The sequence below is a fragment of the Callionymus lyra genome, chromosome 2, assembly GCF_982586985.1.
Source record: "Callionymus lyra chromosome 2, fCalLyr1.hap1.1, whole genome shotgun sequence".
Taxonomy (NCBI): Eukaryota; Metazoa; Chordata; class Actinopteri; order Syngnathiformes; family Callionymidae; genus Callionymus; species Callionymus lyra.
Window position 1 is genome coordinate 9,011,844 of NC_141819.1, and position 13,159 is coordinate 9,025,002.

Here is a 13,159-nt window from a genome sequence, read left to right on the forward strand (position 1 = left end):
CACATGCACATACACACACACATTCATAGACACAGACACAAACATAGAGACACAAACACACACACACACACATTCATAGACACAGACACACAGATGCACATACACACACTCTGACACACTAACACACATTCATAGACACAGACACACACATAGAGACACAAACACACACACACACACACACACACTGACACACATTCATAGACACAGACACACAGATGCACATACACACACACATTCACAGACACACTAACACACATTCATAGACACAGACACACAGATGCACATACACACACACTGACACACTAACACACATTCATAGACACAGACACACACATAGAGACACAAACACACATACACAAACACAGTGACACACTAACACACATTCATAGACACAGACACACACATAGTGAAACAAACACACACACACTGACACACTAACACACATTCATAGAAAACAGACACACATATATAGAGACACAAACACACACACATAATAATAATAATAATAATGTCTATTTATATAGCGCCTTTCTAGACCAGGGACACATTCATAGACACACACACACAGATGCACATACACACACACACTCACTGACACACTAACACACATTCATAGACACAGACACACACATAGAGACACAAACACACACACACACACACACACACACTGACACACTAACACACATTCATAGACACAGACACACAGATGCATATACACACTCACAAACAAACACACACACACACACACCTACACACACACTCACAGACAAACATAGCTACACAAACACACACACACGTGGTCATCGGTGACCTCTCTTCACTGGAGCTACGACCCTCTCGCTCATGTGTGTTGCTGTCATCACACAGCAGAGAGTGACACACACGAAGGACACACACACCAGCAGGATCCTCTCTTCCCCGAACGTCCGCACCATCGCCGGCCGCCTGGCCAGGAAGTCCTCGAACAGCGCCTCCTGCTGGGCCAGCGTGCAGAGGGCCAGCAGGACGTGGAACAGCTGGTGGCCGTGGCCGACGATGTCGTAGCGTCCGGGGGAGAAGCGCTCGGGGACGGGGCAGGAGAAGAAGAAGGCGGACAGCGAGAATAGCACCACCTGGTGGAGACACGTCGGAATCATTAAAGTGTGTTTAAAGGGAATCACATGTTGTTAATGTTTATGTATTTCCTCATCATGTTTTGAACTTATTACTTTATAAATTTGCTCTGAAATCTGGGCGAACGAGAGGTTACGAGAGTCCATTATGATGTAATAATGGCTTCACTCCTCCTCCAGCCAGCTGAAATCATGCCCCGCTTTGTTTATACAACGAGTCCCTTGAAGGTTAGAGACTTACGGGATTGATGATGCGCGGCGACAAACCTTGATGTTTGACCAATCACAACAAAGTGGGCGTGGTTACTGTAAACAAGATTGTATCTCCAGAAAAAAAAGAGTTTTCAGTGGGCGGGGCTTAAGATCATTTTCTAATGTCAATATTTCCATTTCGAAGAGAGTTTTTTTTAAACAGAACCTGATGATACAATAGAGTCACAACATCTGTTTAAAACACACTTAAATCAACACCAGCCAGCTGTAATATGCCCCGCTTTGTTTATACAACGAGTCCCTTGGAGGTGGAGACTTCCGGGATTGTGTTTGCAGAGCAGAGTGGGCGTGGTTAAGGTGAGCAAGATATTTCAGTGGGCGGGGCTTGACGGTATCTACCTGCAGCAGGTGGAGTGGCATGGCGGGGCTGCTGGTCCAGTCGTGTGCGCAGAGACGGTGGACGACCGGGCTGATGTCCAGGAGGTAGGCCACGCCCATCGGCCCGACCTGGCACAGCTTCCTGGAAAGCGGGTACGGACGCTGGAAGCGCAGTTTGGCGTAACAGCAGGCGGCGCAGGAGAGCCAGGCGAGCGACGCCGAGGCCGGGAGGAAGACCTGCAGCGACGTTCAGGGGGTTCGTCAACCTACGGTCGTTAGTACCGGTGTAGGTACAATATCGTCCCCCCTACAATATCGTCCCTCCTACAATATCGTCCCTCCTACAATATCGTCCCCCCTACAATATCGTCCCTCCTACAATATCGTCCCCCCTACAATATCGTCCCTCCTACAATATCGTCCCCCCTACAATATCGTCCCCCCTACAATATCGTCCCCCCTACAATATCGTCCCTCCTACAATATCGTCCCCCCTACAATATCGTCCCCCCTACAATATTGTCCCCCGACTTCCTACGTGATGACGTCACACACTGCATATGCGAACGTCTCTTTAAAATAATTTTTATGGGTTAAAGAAACGTCAACAGAACGTTTACATGATCATTTTTACCACATAAAACATCTATATTGACAAGAAGACAATCTTCGTCAACATAATCACTTTCTTTCATTTCCTGGTCTGACGATCATGTGACTTTGACACCAACAGGAAGTGTCCGCGCTACATGTGACGAAGCCGCTGATTGGCTGAAGCTGTTTTACTAATAACAAACATGTAAACTACAAACATTCGAGTTCCAAAATAATTCACTTCACTACAATATCGTCCCCCCTACAATTTTGTCCCCCCACTTCCTACGTGATGACGTCACACACTGCATATGCAAACGTCTCTCTAAAATATTTTTTATGGGTTAAAGAAACGTCAACAGAACGTTTACATGATACTTTTTACCACATAAAACATTTATATTGACAAAAAGACGATGTTCGTCAACATAATCACTTTCTGTTCTTTCATCTCCTGGTCTGACGATCATGTGACTTTGACACCAACAGGAAGTGTCCTCGCTACATGTGACGAAGCTGCTGATTGGCTGAAGCTGTTTTACTAATAATAACGCACAACTGTACAATGAAATACAAACATTCGAGTTCCGAAGTAATTCGCTTATGTACGTTTAATGTACGTTTGGCTATTGCGGTATAACAATTTCCCGAAGGAGACCTCCTGAGGGATCAATAAAGTTTTACCTTACCTTTTACCTTAATAATTGATTTAAATCGGGAAAAAAAAATCGAAATGAAAACTAAATAATTACTGAGGTGTTTATGATCCGAACTAAAGACTAGGTAGAATAAGTTATTGAAAGAGGAATATTCTAACATTTTTGTTATTTGAAAAGCGAATTATTTCGGAACTCGAATGTTTGTATTTCATCGTACAGTTGTGCGTTAATATTAGTAAAACAGCTTCAGCCAATCAGCAGCTTCGTCACATGTAGCGCGGGCACTTCCTGTTGGTGTCAAAGTCACATGATCGTCAGACCAGGAAATAAAAGAAAGTTATTATGTTGACGAAGATCGTCTTTTTGTCAATATAAATATTTTATGTGGTAAAAAGTATCATGAAAACCTTCTGTTGAAGTTTCTTTAACCCATAAAAAATATTTTTAGGAGTAGTTTGCATATGCAGCGTGTGACGTCATCACGTAGGAAGTGGGGGGACAGAATATTGTACCTACACCGGCAGATTCGAGACCTTACGTGTATTTGTCCCAGAGTGCTTTGCCTCCACGCGGGGTCGGAGCTGTAGAGGTACAGCGCCAGAGAGCAGCCGTACTGGTAGACCGCTACGCCCACGTAGTCCAGGAAGAAGAGCGAGTAGTGAGCCCGTTCTGAGTGCGACTGGAGCAGGTGGGCTGAAGCGCTGGGACCACATGGAGGTTTTCGAGGGAAGGATCATGTCGACTTTGATCTTAAAGTGATGGTTCACCCAAGACTTCACTCATTTTCTACTCACCCTCATGTCGACTAATGTTGGGATTATCTTCAGAGTAATCTGTTCTTTTTAGAGTTATAGACAAAAATGTTTGTTCATTTTAATGTAGCGACTGGAGCTCAGTTGTCTTCGTCTTCATCTTCATCCAAAAAGACACTTAAAAACATCCAAATACCTTTATACTGCTCGTCTGTAACGTCCATCTTGGATTGAAACCTCGACATGAGAAGAATTGTTCATGAAAAACTTAAACAAGTCTATATTTTACGCTCTGTTGTGGCAGTTATAGGAGGTCTATAAACCAGAAGTACTCCAGGTAAATATCGCGATCGATACAGTAGGCTTTACGTTCTCTGGAAACGCTTGCGATATTTACCCAATATTTACCGTTAAAGTTAACGTTAAAGTTAAAAATGTTTGTTCATTTTAATGTAGCGACTGGAGCTCAGTTGTCTTCGTCTTCTGGTTCCAGTCCGTGGTGTCAGATTGTAGTCATTCCTATACTGGTAAGGTTGAAAGTTCACTGGTGATAGTTCACCCAATATTCAAATAAAATTCATTTTCTGCTCACCCTCATGTCGACTATTATTGGGATTATTTTATATAGTAATCTGTTCTTTTTAGAGTTATAGACAAAATGTTTGTTCATTTTAATGTAGCGACTGGAGCTCAGTTGTCTTCGTCTTCATCTTCGACACTTAAAAACATCCAAATACCTCCATCTTTCCAAATTTGAATTCCGGGTGAACCATCACTTTAAAGACGGATGTCTTACCTACAGGTCAGATATGCGATGGCGGAGAAAACGTAGAGGATCAACGGCAGCGATGAGACGTCCAAAGAAAACCCCTGACCCTCAGGACCCTGCAGCCGCAACCCCAGGACACCCTGCGGGTAATCAGAGGTATTACGAGAATCGCCTCACGGTGACTTCACATGGTCTTCTACCCCTCCTCGGAAGACGGCGAACGCCAGGAAGCGCGTTGCGATCCAGACGGCGGCCAGCAGGTGGCTCCACACGTTGACCGTCTCGTTGTGCAGCTGGAAGAGACTGAGGACGTAGCGGCGCCACGACTGGCCGACGGGACGGTACCCCGAGAGGATGTGGGGTTCGCGGAACAGAGGCGGGACTTCCACGTCCCGCACCGTCGGCGGCAGAGACGGGAGGAGGCTGCCAAGGACCGGGAGGAGGGTGAGGCATATCTGGGGAGGGGTGAAGGACACCTGGACCATGACAGTGGCTTCCTCTGCTGAGAGAACAAAACGTGGTGATGGTGCTGACGAGGCTTCATGACGCAGTGACATGTTGTTTAGACGTCAGTAGGGGGCGCCATCAGTTTAAAACAATCCACAAACCTGCACTGCATCAGTGTCTGGCTCATGGTTTTGGTTTGGTGGCACATAATAATGGCTTTGCCGCCCAGTCAAACGATGTGTATTAAGTTTAGTTTATTTAATTTGCTTTTATTTGAACAGATACGACGATCTATGAGACCGATTCCATATTCAGACAGACCATTTCTTTACTCTTGATGGATCTACTGACTTTTTCAAGAAACATCTTAAGACATTTTTATTTGTTCAGGCTTTTCCTTGATTTTCTGGAACTCCTGTGTTGTTCTCAGTATTATCTTGACCTTTAAAATATATACTTTATTGAATATTGTTTTGATTGTTTAAGCGCTTTGTGACCCTGGTCTGGAAAAGCGCTATATAAATAAAATTGACTTACTTACTTACATTTTTTAGCTAGCTATAAATGCTAATTCTGAATGTAACTATTTTCGTTTACTTCGTCTGTTTTGAGGCCAGTGATGTCACTGGTGTGTGGACATGTTTCGCATCGATGGGAAAGTTCTGAGATAAAGTATATTATCAAATGTACTTAACCATTTATTTTAAATATAATCTTAAAGGTGGTATGTTGGACACACAGCGCGATAGCCTCACAGGAGGAGGTTGCCGGTTCACTTCATGGTCAGAGGGAGTCCACTTGTGTGGAGTTTGTATGTTCTCCCCATGTTCCTTGGTTTACTCCGGGCACTCCGGTTTCCTCCCACAGTCCAAAAACATACAGAGGTCGATTGAGAACATGGCGAAATGGTCTGTAGGTATGAGTTTTTGTGTGAATGGTTGTGTGTCTTTGTGTGCCCTTCGACACACTGGCATCCTGTCCAGGGTGTCCCCCGCCTCTCGCCCGAAGAAACCGGGACAGACCCCATGACCCCCATAAGGGATAAGGCGACATAGAAAGAGAGAAATGGTTGTATGTTTTCATCACCATTTGTGTAAGAAAGGTATGTGGTGGTATTTCTTGCCAGGTCTCCGAAGGTCTAAACACCAGCCCCTGACCTTGAGTATAACAACTCACTCGAGCTTGTTTTTTTGTTGAAAATCTTCAGAGAAAGAGAAAAACGAACTAACAGCTCTGTGCTTCAAAAAAATTTTTTTTAGAAAGACATGTAAACTCTGTCTTACTCTCCCTTTTATACAAGTAAAATGTGTGACTTCGAACCAGATCTGATTCCTAACCTTGCAACATGTAGTAGGGTTTTTGTTGGATATCTACTGTGGTACTTTAACGTCTGTATCACCATGTTTGGTGCTGTTACAAGTGTGTAATACACAAGTGTGTTACTGTTGCAAAATGTAAATACAGTGTTAGATAGTATTGCTGTATAAAGTACCACCTTTCTTGGGTTATTTAGGTTTTATCGAAGAGTAAACTTCACGAGGTTCAGAGTCAAAAACCTTTGGACAAAAATGATCCTCAACAAGAAAACGTACTCACATAATCTGCGTTTCTTCAGGGAAGAAGTTGCGTCGAGCAGATGCATCCAGTTTGTTTTTGTTAAAACATTTCTGAGCGAACGTCCGAGAGCAAAACCGTCCAGTCTGGTCTCAGTCCAACCGCAAGTCCACACAATGTGCTCTTGTTGGACTCATTAGAGCAGATCTCGGCCCCAAAATGAATCTTTGCTGAGGATTTAAGTCGTCATGAGACCAGCTCCGGCCACACATGCAGCATTGTTCTGGTTTTTAACCTAAATACTGTTCTTCCAATTAGCCTTTAAATTCGTTAAGAAAAATGTCCCTGATACATTTTGAATATTTTATTGTTTATTGATGCGTGTTTTTACAAGTGAATTTAACAAATTGAAATAAATAAACCCATTAGAAGTATTTTTTTTATTTATTTTGAGAAAAGAAAATACATAATTGTGTCTAAAATCACTTGAAGTTTAATATTTTAAAAGTCTATTTGAATATTTTAAAATAAAAACTAGAAGTTTTCCTCTCCAAGATGCAGTAAGTTCTTCATCATGACCATGTTTTCAACTTATTACTTTATAAAGTTGCTCTGAAATCTGGGCGAAGGAGAGGTTACGAGAGTCTATTATGACATAATAATGGCTTCACTCAGCCAGCTGTGATCACGTCCCCGCTTTATTTATACAAGTCCCTTGGAGGTTGGAGACTTGTTCGATTGATGACGCGCGGTGACAAACCTCAATGTTTGAAAAAAGTGTTTTCAGTGGGCGGAGCTTAAGATCATTTTCTTATGTCAATATTTCAATGAAAAGAGAGTTTTGTACAAACACACACTGATGATACAATAGAGTCACACATCACAACAACACACACTTAAAGTTGATATTTTTCCAATTATTTTGAATTTATTTTTACAAAAAAATATACAATTTTGTCTCATTGATTTTCACTTTAAGTCTAAAATTATAAGTCAAATGCAATTAACAAAAAGGCAAATTCATACTGTATTTAAACACAATCAAAGGTTTAATTCCAAAATGGCTTCAGACAACCTAGCGGTGGAAGAAGAATGGATCCTATCTTACATTTGTAAATCAAGTTAAACATTTGTAAATCAAGTTAAACATTTGTAAATCAAGTTATGTATTTGTAAATCAAATTATACATTTGTAAATGAAGTTATACATTTGTAAATGGAGTTACACATTTGTAAATGAAGTTATACATTTGTAAATTAAATTATACATTTTTAAAAAAAGTTATACATTTGCCAATCAAGTTTAACATTTGTAAATCAAATTATACATTTGTAAATCAAGTTAAACATTTGTAAATCAAGTTAAACATTTGTAAATCAAGTTATGTATTTGTAAATCAAATTATACATTTGTAAATGAAGTTATACATTTGTAAATGGAGTTACACATTTGTAAATGAAGTTATACATTTGTAAATGGAGTTACACATTTGTAAATGAAGTTATACATTTGTAAATTAAATTATACATTTTTGAAAAAAAGTTATACATTTGCCAATCAAGTTTAACATTTGTAAATCAAATTATACATTTGTAAATCAAGTTAAACATTTCTAATCAAGTTATACATTTGTAAATTAAGTTATAGATTTCTAAATCAAGTTATACATTTGTAAATCAAGTTAAATATTTGTAAATGGAGTTACACATTTCTAAATCAAGTTATACATTTGTAAATTAAGTTATACATTTGTAAATTAAGTTATACATTTGTAAATCAAGTTTAACATTTGTAAATCAAGTTAAATATTTGTAAATGAATTTACACATTTCTAAATCAAGTTATACATTTGTAATTTAAGTTATACATTTGAAAATTAAGTTATACATTTTTAAATCAAGTTAAACATTTGTAAATGAATTTAAACATTTCTAACTCAAGTTATACATTTGTAAATTAAGTTATACATTTTTAAATCAAGTTACACATTTTCTGATCAAGTAACGCATTTGTAAACCTAGCTGCTGGATACTAACTGATCCGATCATGTTTCTCTGAGGCATCAATTTCTTGTGGTTTGGACTCGGACGCAGGTGCAGCCAACGGCCACCGACTGGTAGGACGCGGTGTAGCACGATCCCTCGGGGTTCTGGTTGAGAACCAACAGTAGCTGATAGATGGGAACAGAGTTGATTCTGTCCCTGAACTCGTCCAAACAATAAGTGCTGCTGCACTCGGCCTCCCAGAGGGTGGCCGGGATCCGAGTGGTCACCGTGGTCCAGCTGGAACAGAAAAACCCGGTCAGAGTGACGTCGAACAGAAAACCCTGTAGATGGTGAGACTCTCACCTCCACGTCCACGGAGACAAGGACCGGACGTGACTGTCACCTTTGAACTTTGAGTGGCCGACCGGGCCGATGGTCAGCGTGGAGTTGCATCCCGGAGGACGAGCGGGTTTGGTTTTCGAGGATAAAACACAAGTCACGCTGCAAAAGAGCTGAAGACACACAAGAGTGTAAACAGATAAAGAACATGTGGTTGAAACTAAATCATTCAAATTTCAGATTTGAATTAAGATTATTTTAACCCAAAAATACCAAACTGCTATAAAGTAAATTCTCTATTTTAAGTGACACATCAATGATTACTTTGAACAAACCATTATACAGCAAACACAATAAACTATCATTAAATAAACATTATATTTAATGTATTATATATTTGGTTGACATAAAGAAATAAACTAAAAGACTCGAGCAGTTGTTCTCACCAGCAGCAGGAACGCCGTCGACTTCATGTCGGGAGGAATCGCAGCCTCGTTCCCTTCGCTTCCACTTAAGTATCGGTTCGTTTACGAAACTGATGAAAGATCAGACTCGCTCGTCCCCCTTTGATGTAGGTCATGACCGAGATTTGATCTGGAACCAGTTTAGGACTTGAAAGGTGTGTACAAGTGTAAGCGGTCAGATGCACCAGTACAAGAGTAAAACTTCACACATGTTTAGATGAAAGGTTAAAAAAAGAAACGGTAAATGAAATCAATCAGTTTACAAAATATTTTGTACAAAAAGCAGAAATGTGTATTTTTTTTTTTTTAACTTTGGAAGAACTTTTTAATCTATAATTCTGTCTGTATTTCAAGATTTTTGCATATTTATTCTAAATTCAACATTTTTAAATCGATTACGCATTGGTTACACATTTATGTTAAATTACCCATTTGTAACTCGAGTTACCAATTTTTTAATTGAGTTATGCATTCATATATAAGTTACCTAGTTGAAAATGGAGTTACGCATTTTAAATTTAGGAACACATATTCAAATTTGTAAATCGAGTTACGCATTTCTGACTCTTTCAAGAAACATCTGAAGACGTTTTTATTTGTTCAGGCTTTTCCTTCATTTTCTGGAACTCCTGTTGTGTTATCAGTTTTATCTTGATCTTTTAAGTATATACTTTATTGAATATTGTCTTGATTGTTTAAGCGCTTTGTGACCCTGGTCTGGAAAAGCACTATACAAATTAAAATTACTTACTTACTTACTTACATTTGTAACTCGATTTATGCATTTGTAAGTAAGTAAGTAAGTAATTTTTATTTGTATAGCTCTTTTCCAGACCAGGGTCACAAAGCGCTTAAACAATCAAAACAATATTCAATAAAGTATACTGTATATTTTAAAGATCAAGATAAAACTGATAACACAACAGGAGTTCCAGATTATCAAAGGAAAAGCCTGAACAAATAAAAGTGTCTTCAGATGTTTCTTGAAGGAGTCAGTAGATCATCAAACACAGAGATGGTTCCAAATCTTAGGAGCAACAGTCTGGAAGGATTTCTCTCCTCTGGTCCTGAAGCGTGTTCAGGAACCATCAGTAGATTCTGATCCACAGACCTCAGAGCCCGAGCTGGGGTGTAAGTCTGGATCAGATCAGTGTTGTATTTACGCATTTGCAAAATCGAGTCATGCATTTGTTACATGAGTTACACATTTACAAATCATCTTACACATTTTTAAATCGAAATGCACTTTTTAAAATTGAGTTACGCATTTATATTTTAAATTACCCATTTGTAACTCGAGTTATCCGTTCACGCACATTTACAAATCAGCTTACACATTTTTAAATCAAGTTGTGCGTTTTTAAATCGAGTTACACATTTATATGTTAAATTACCCATTTGTAACTTGAGTTACCCATTTTTTAATTGAGTTACGCATTTATATATCAAGTTAACTATTTGTGAATAGAGTTACGCATTTTAAATCGAGGAACACATTTTCAAATTTGTAAATCAAGTTACGCATTTATATATCAAGTTAACTATTTGTGAATAGAGTTACGCATTTTAAATCGAGGAACACATTTTCAAATTTGTAAATCAAGTTACGCATTTATATATCAAGTTAACTATTTGTGAATAGAGTTACGCATTTTAAATCGAGGAACACATTTTCAAATTTGTAAATCAAGTTACGCATTTGCAACTTAAGTAACACATTTGTAACACAAATTTGTTAAACTATTTGTTTAACTATTTGTGAAGAGAGTTACTCATTTCTAGATTTAGTAACACATTATCAAATTTGTAAATCCAGTTACGCATTTGTAAATTAAGTAACACATTTTTAACTCGATTTAAACGTTTATAAATCGATTTACTCATTTGCAAAATCGAGTCATGAATTTGCAGTTCACGATACAAATACACATTTATAAAAACCTTTCTCGCAATTATAGCCCCACTAATAATATATTATTGTGTGTGAAATTTTACATTTTTAAAATGCATGAATTCTTGTCTAGGACATCAAAAAAACAATCGACTGAAATCTTCACAACTGAACATCAACTCTTTTATCAAAAAAAGAAAATCACCGTCAAGTGTAAGTAAGTAAGTTAGTAATATTTGTAGAGCGCTTTTCTAGACCAGGGTCACAAAGCACTTAAACAATCAAAACAATACAAAATATATGCCAAAAGGTCAAGACAGGAGTCTCAAGAGATCACGGAAAAGCTTGTGTCTATTTATACAAAAAAGGTCACGCAATACAAACACCAAAACCTAGAGACACACTGACACACAAACGTTAAACACAATGTCGTTACATGTAGGACAGAAATCTAAGAAAAAAGGAAAAACAAGCAAGTTCCTGTAATCTTCCTATGCCCATATAGGGAGTGTAACTTGGCTCCGCCCCTCAATGTTTCAAACTTCGGGTTGAAGGTCTGACCTGGTTTGGCAGGAAACCACAAAGAACTGGTGAAGAATCTGCTGATTGTTAGAGTCATGGTTTTACAGTAGAGAAGTGAAGCAAACGTTGAAAGAAAGTTAAGTTTGTTTTGATAAAATAATTATAAACGTCCATAGATTCTACTTCCATAAACTTCCCGTTACTTTGTCTTTACCAGCGAATTATGTTTCCAGGGACCACGAAGACCTTTCGTCCTATTAAAGACCTCCAGACATCAATGTCTGTCTAGAAACAAAACCACAACAAACCGTCTTCAGGAACTTTACGTCAGAGGAATTCTTCATCATCGTCACGGCTTTGACCGTCACTGATCGAGGAAGTATCTTGAAGTCTTCTTCTTCTTCATGATCATCTACTTGGGCTTCTTCTTCCTTGGAATACTGTCAATAAGAATATACAAAGTTTAATGATAAGATCTCATCTTCTATCTTCTACCGCATCATCTACTGGGATCGCCCTACATCGTCTAGCTCTTCCCACTGGGACCCCAAAGGCGTTCTCAGACCAGCTGAGAGACATGGTCTCTCCAACGTGTCCTGGGTCTACCTGGTCTACCGGGTGAGACATGTTCTGAACGCCAAGGAGGCGTCCTGGAGGCCTCCTAGTCGAGCCACCTCAACTGATTCCTTATCAACGTGGAGAAGCGGCAAATGTACTTGCTTCTAAGCCTATCTCTAAGAGAGAGTCAAGCCACCCTACCTAGGGAACTCATTTCTGCCACTTGCGCCCTTAGGATCCACCAACAGGTTTGGGGATTGTCACCATGACAGGCACTGACCACCTTGTGGCCACAACTGCAATCAGCTGCCCGGACATTTAAGGTACGAAACATGGCCCTTTCGGAAAGAATGTTCCCATAACTCACCCAGGAAATCGTTGAAGTTCTCTCCAGGACGGGAGTTGAAGGTTCTTCTGACAAGAGATTGTTCTAGGCGACACTCACAACCCGCATCTTCTCCAGAGCATCGAGCATTGAAGCCAACTCACCACCAGGTGGACAGCTCCGCTCCTCTCTTCACCCGAGTGTCAAAGACATGTTGTCGCAAGTCCAACAACACGACTATAAGTTGATACTAAACTAAGAGCTAGAGTGTTCAGGTGCCAAGTGCACATGTGGAAACCATTATACTTGTACATGGTGTTTATTAAAGTCCAATAATCAAGCATGATACAGCTTTCCTTCAGGTGGACCGCTCTTTCCAATCATGCCATCCAAAGTCTCACTGTCGTTGCCAACATCGGCATTACATTACCACGTTTTTGCTGATGACATCCAGCTCTACTGCTCATTTGATCCAACTGAGCCCCAGAGACAGTTTAGTCAATTGTTTGCTAGAAATCAAACAACGAGTGAAAACACTTTGTAGTTAAATGTTGACGAAACTGAAACTCTGGTGATTGCTCCTGATGATAAGGTTC

General features: G+C 39.5%; 2 protein-coding genes across 2 annotated transcripts; both read right to left on the reverse strand.

Annotated features, from left to right (window-relative positions):
* Positions 1-800: 800 nt before the first annotated feature.
* On the reverse strand, positions 801-4,962 carry paqr8 (progestin and adipoQ receptor family member VIII). The gene is made up of 5 exons (XM_087782338.1): positions 4,678-4,962; positions 4,505-4,617; positions 3,495-3,657; positions 1,725-1,940; positions 801-1,112 (listed from the first exon to the last, which is right to left on the reverse strand). The coding sequence occupies exons 1-5, from the start codon at positions 4,960-4,962 to the stop codon at positions 801-803; spliced, it is 1,089 nt and encodes a 362-aa protein (XP_087638464.1).
* A 3,561-nt stretch (positions 4,963-8,523) lies between these two features.
* On the reverse strand, positions 8,524-12,307 carry il17a/f2 (interleukin 17a/f2). The gene is made up of 4 exons (XM_087781673.1): positions 12,176-12,307; positions 11,989-12,120; positions 8,828-8,976; positions 8,524-8,761 (listed from the first exon to the last, which is right to left on the reverse strand). The coding sequence occupies exons 1-4, from the start codon at positions 12,305-12,307 to the stop codon at positions 8,542-8,544; spliced, it is 633 nt and encodes a 210-aa protein (XP_087637799.1). The 3' UTR covers positions 8,524-8,541.
* Positions 12,308-13,159: the final 852 nt, after the last annotated feature.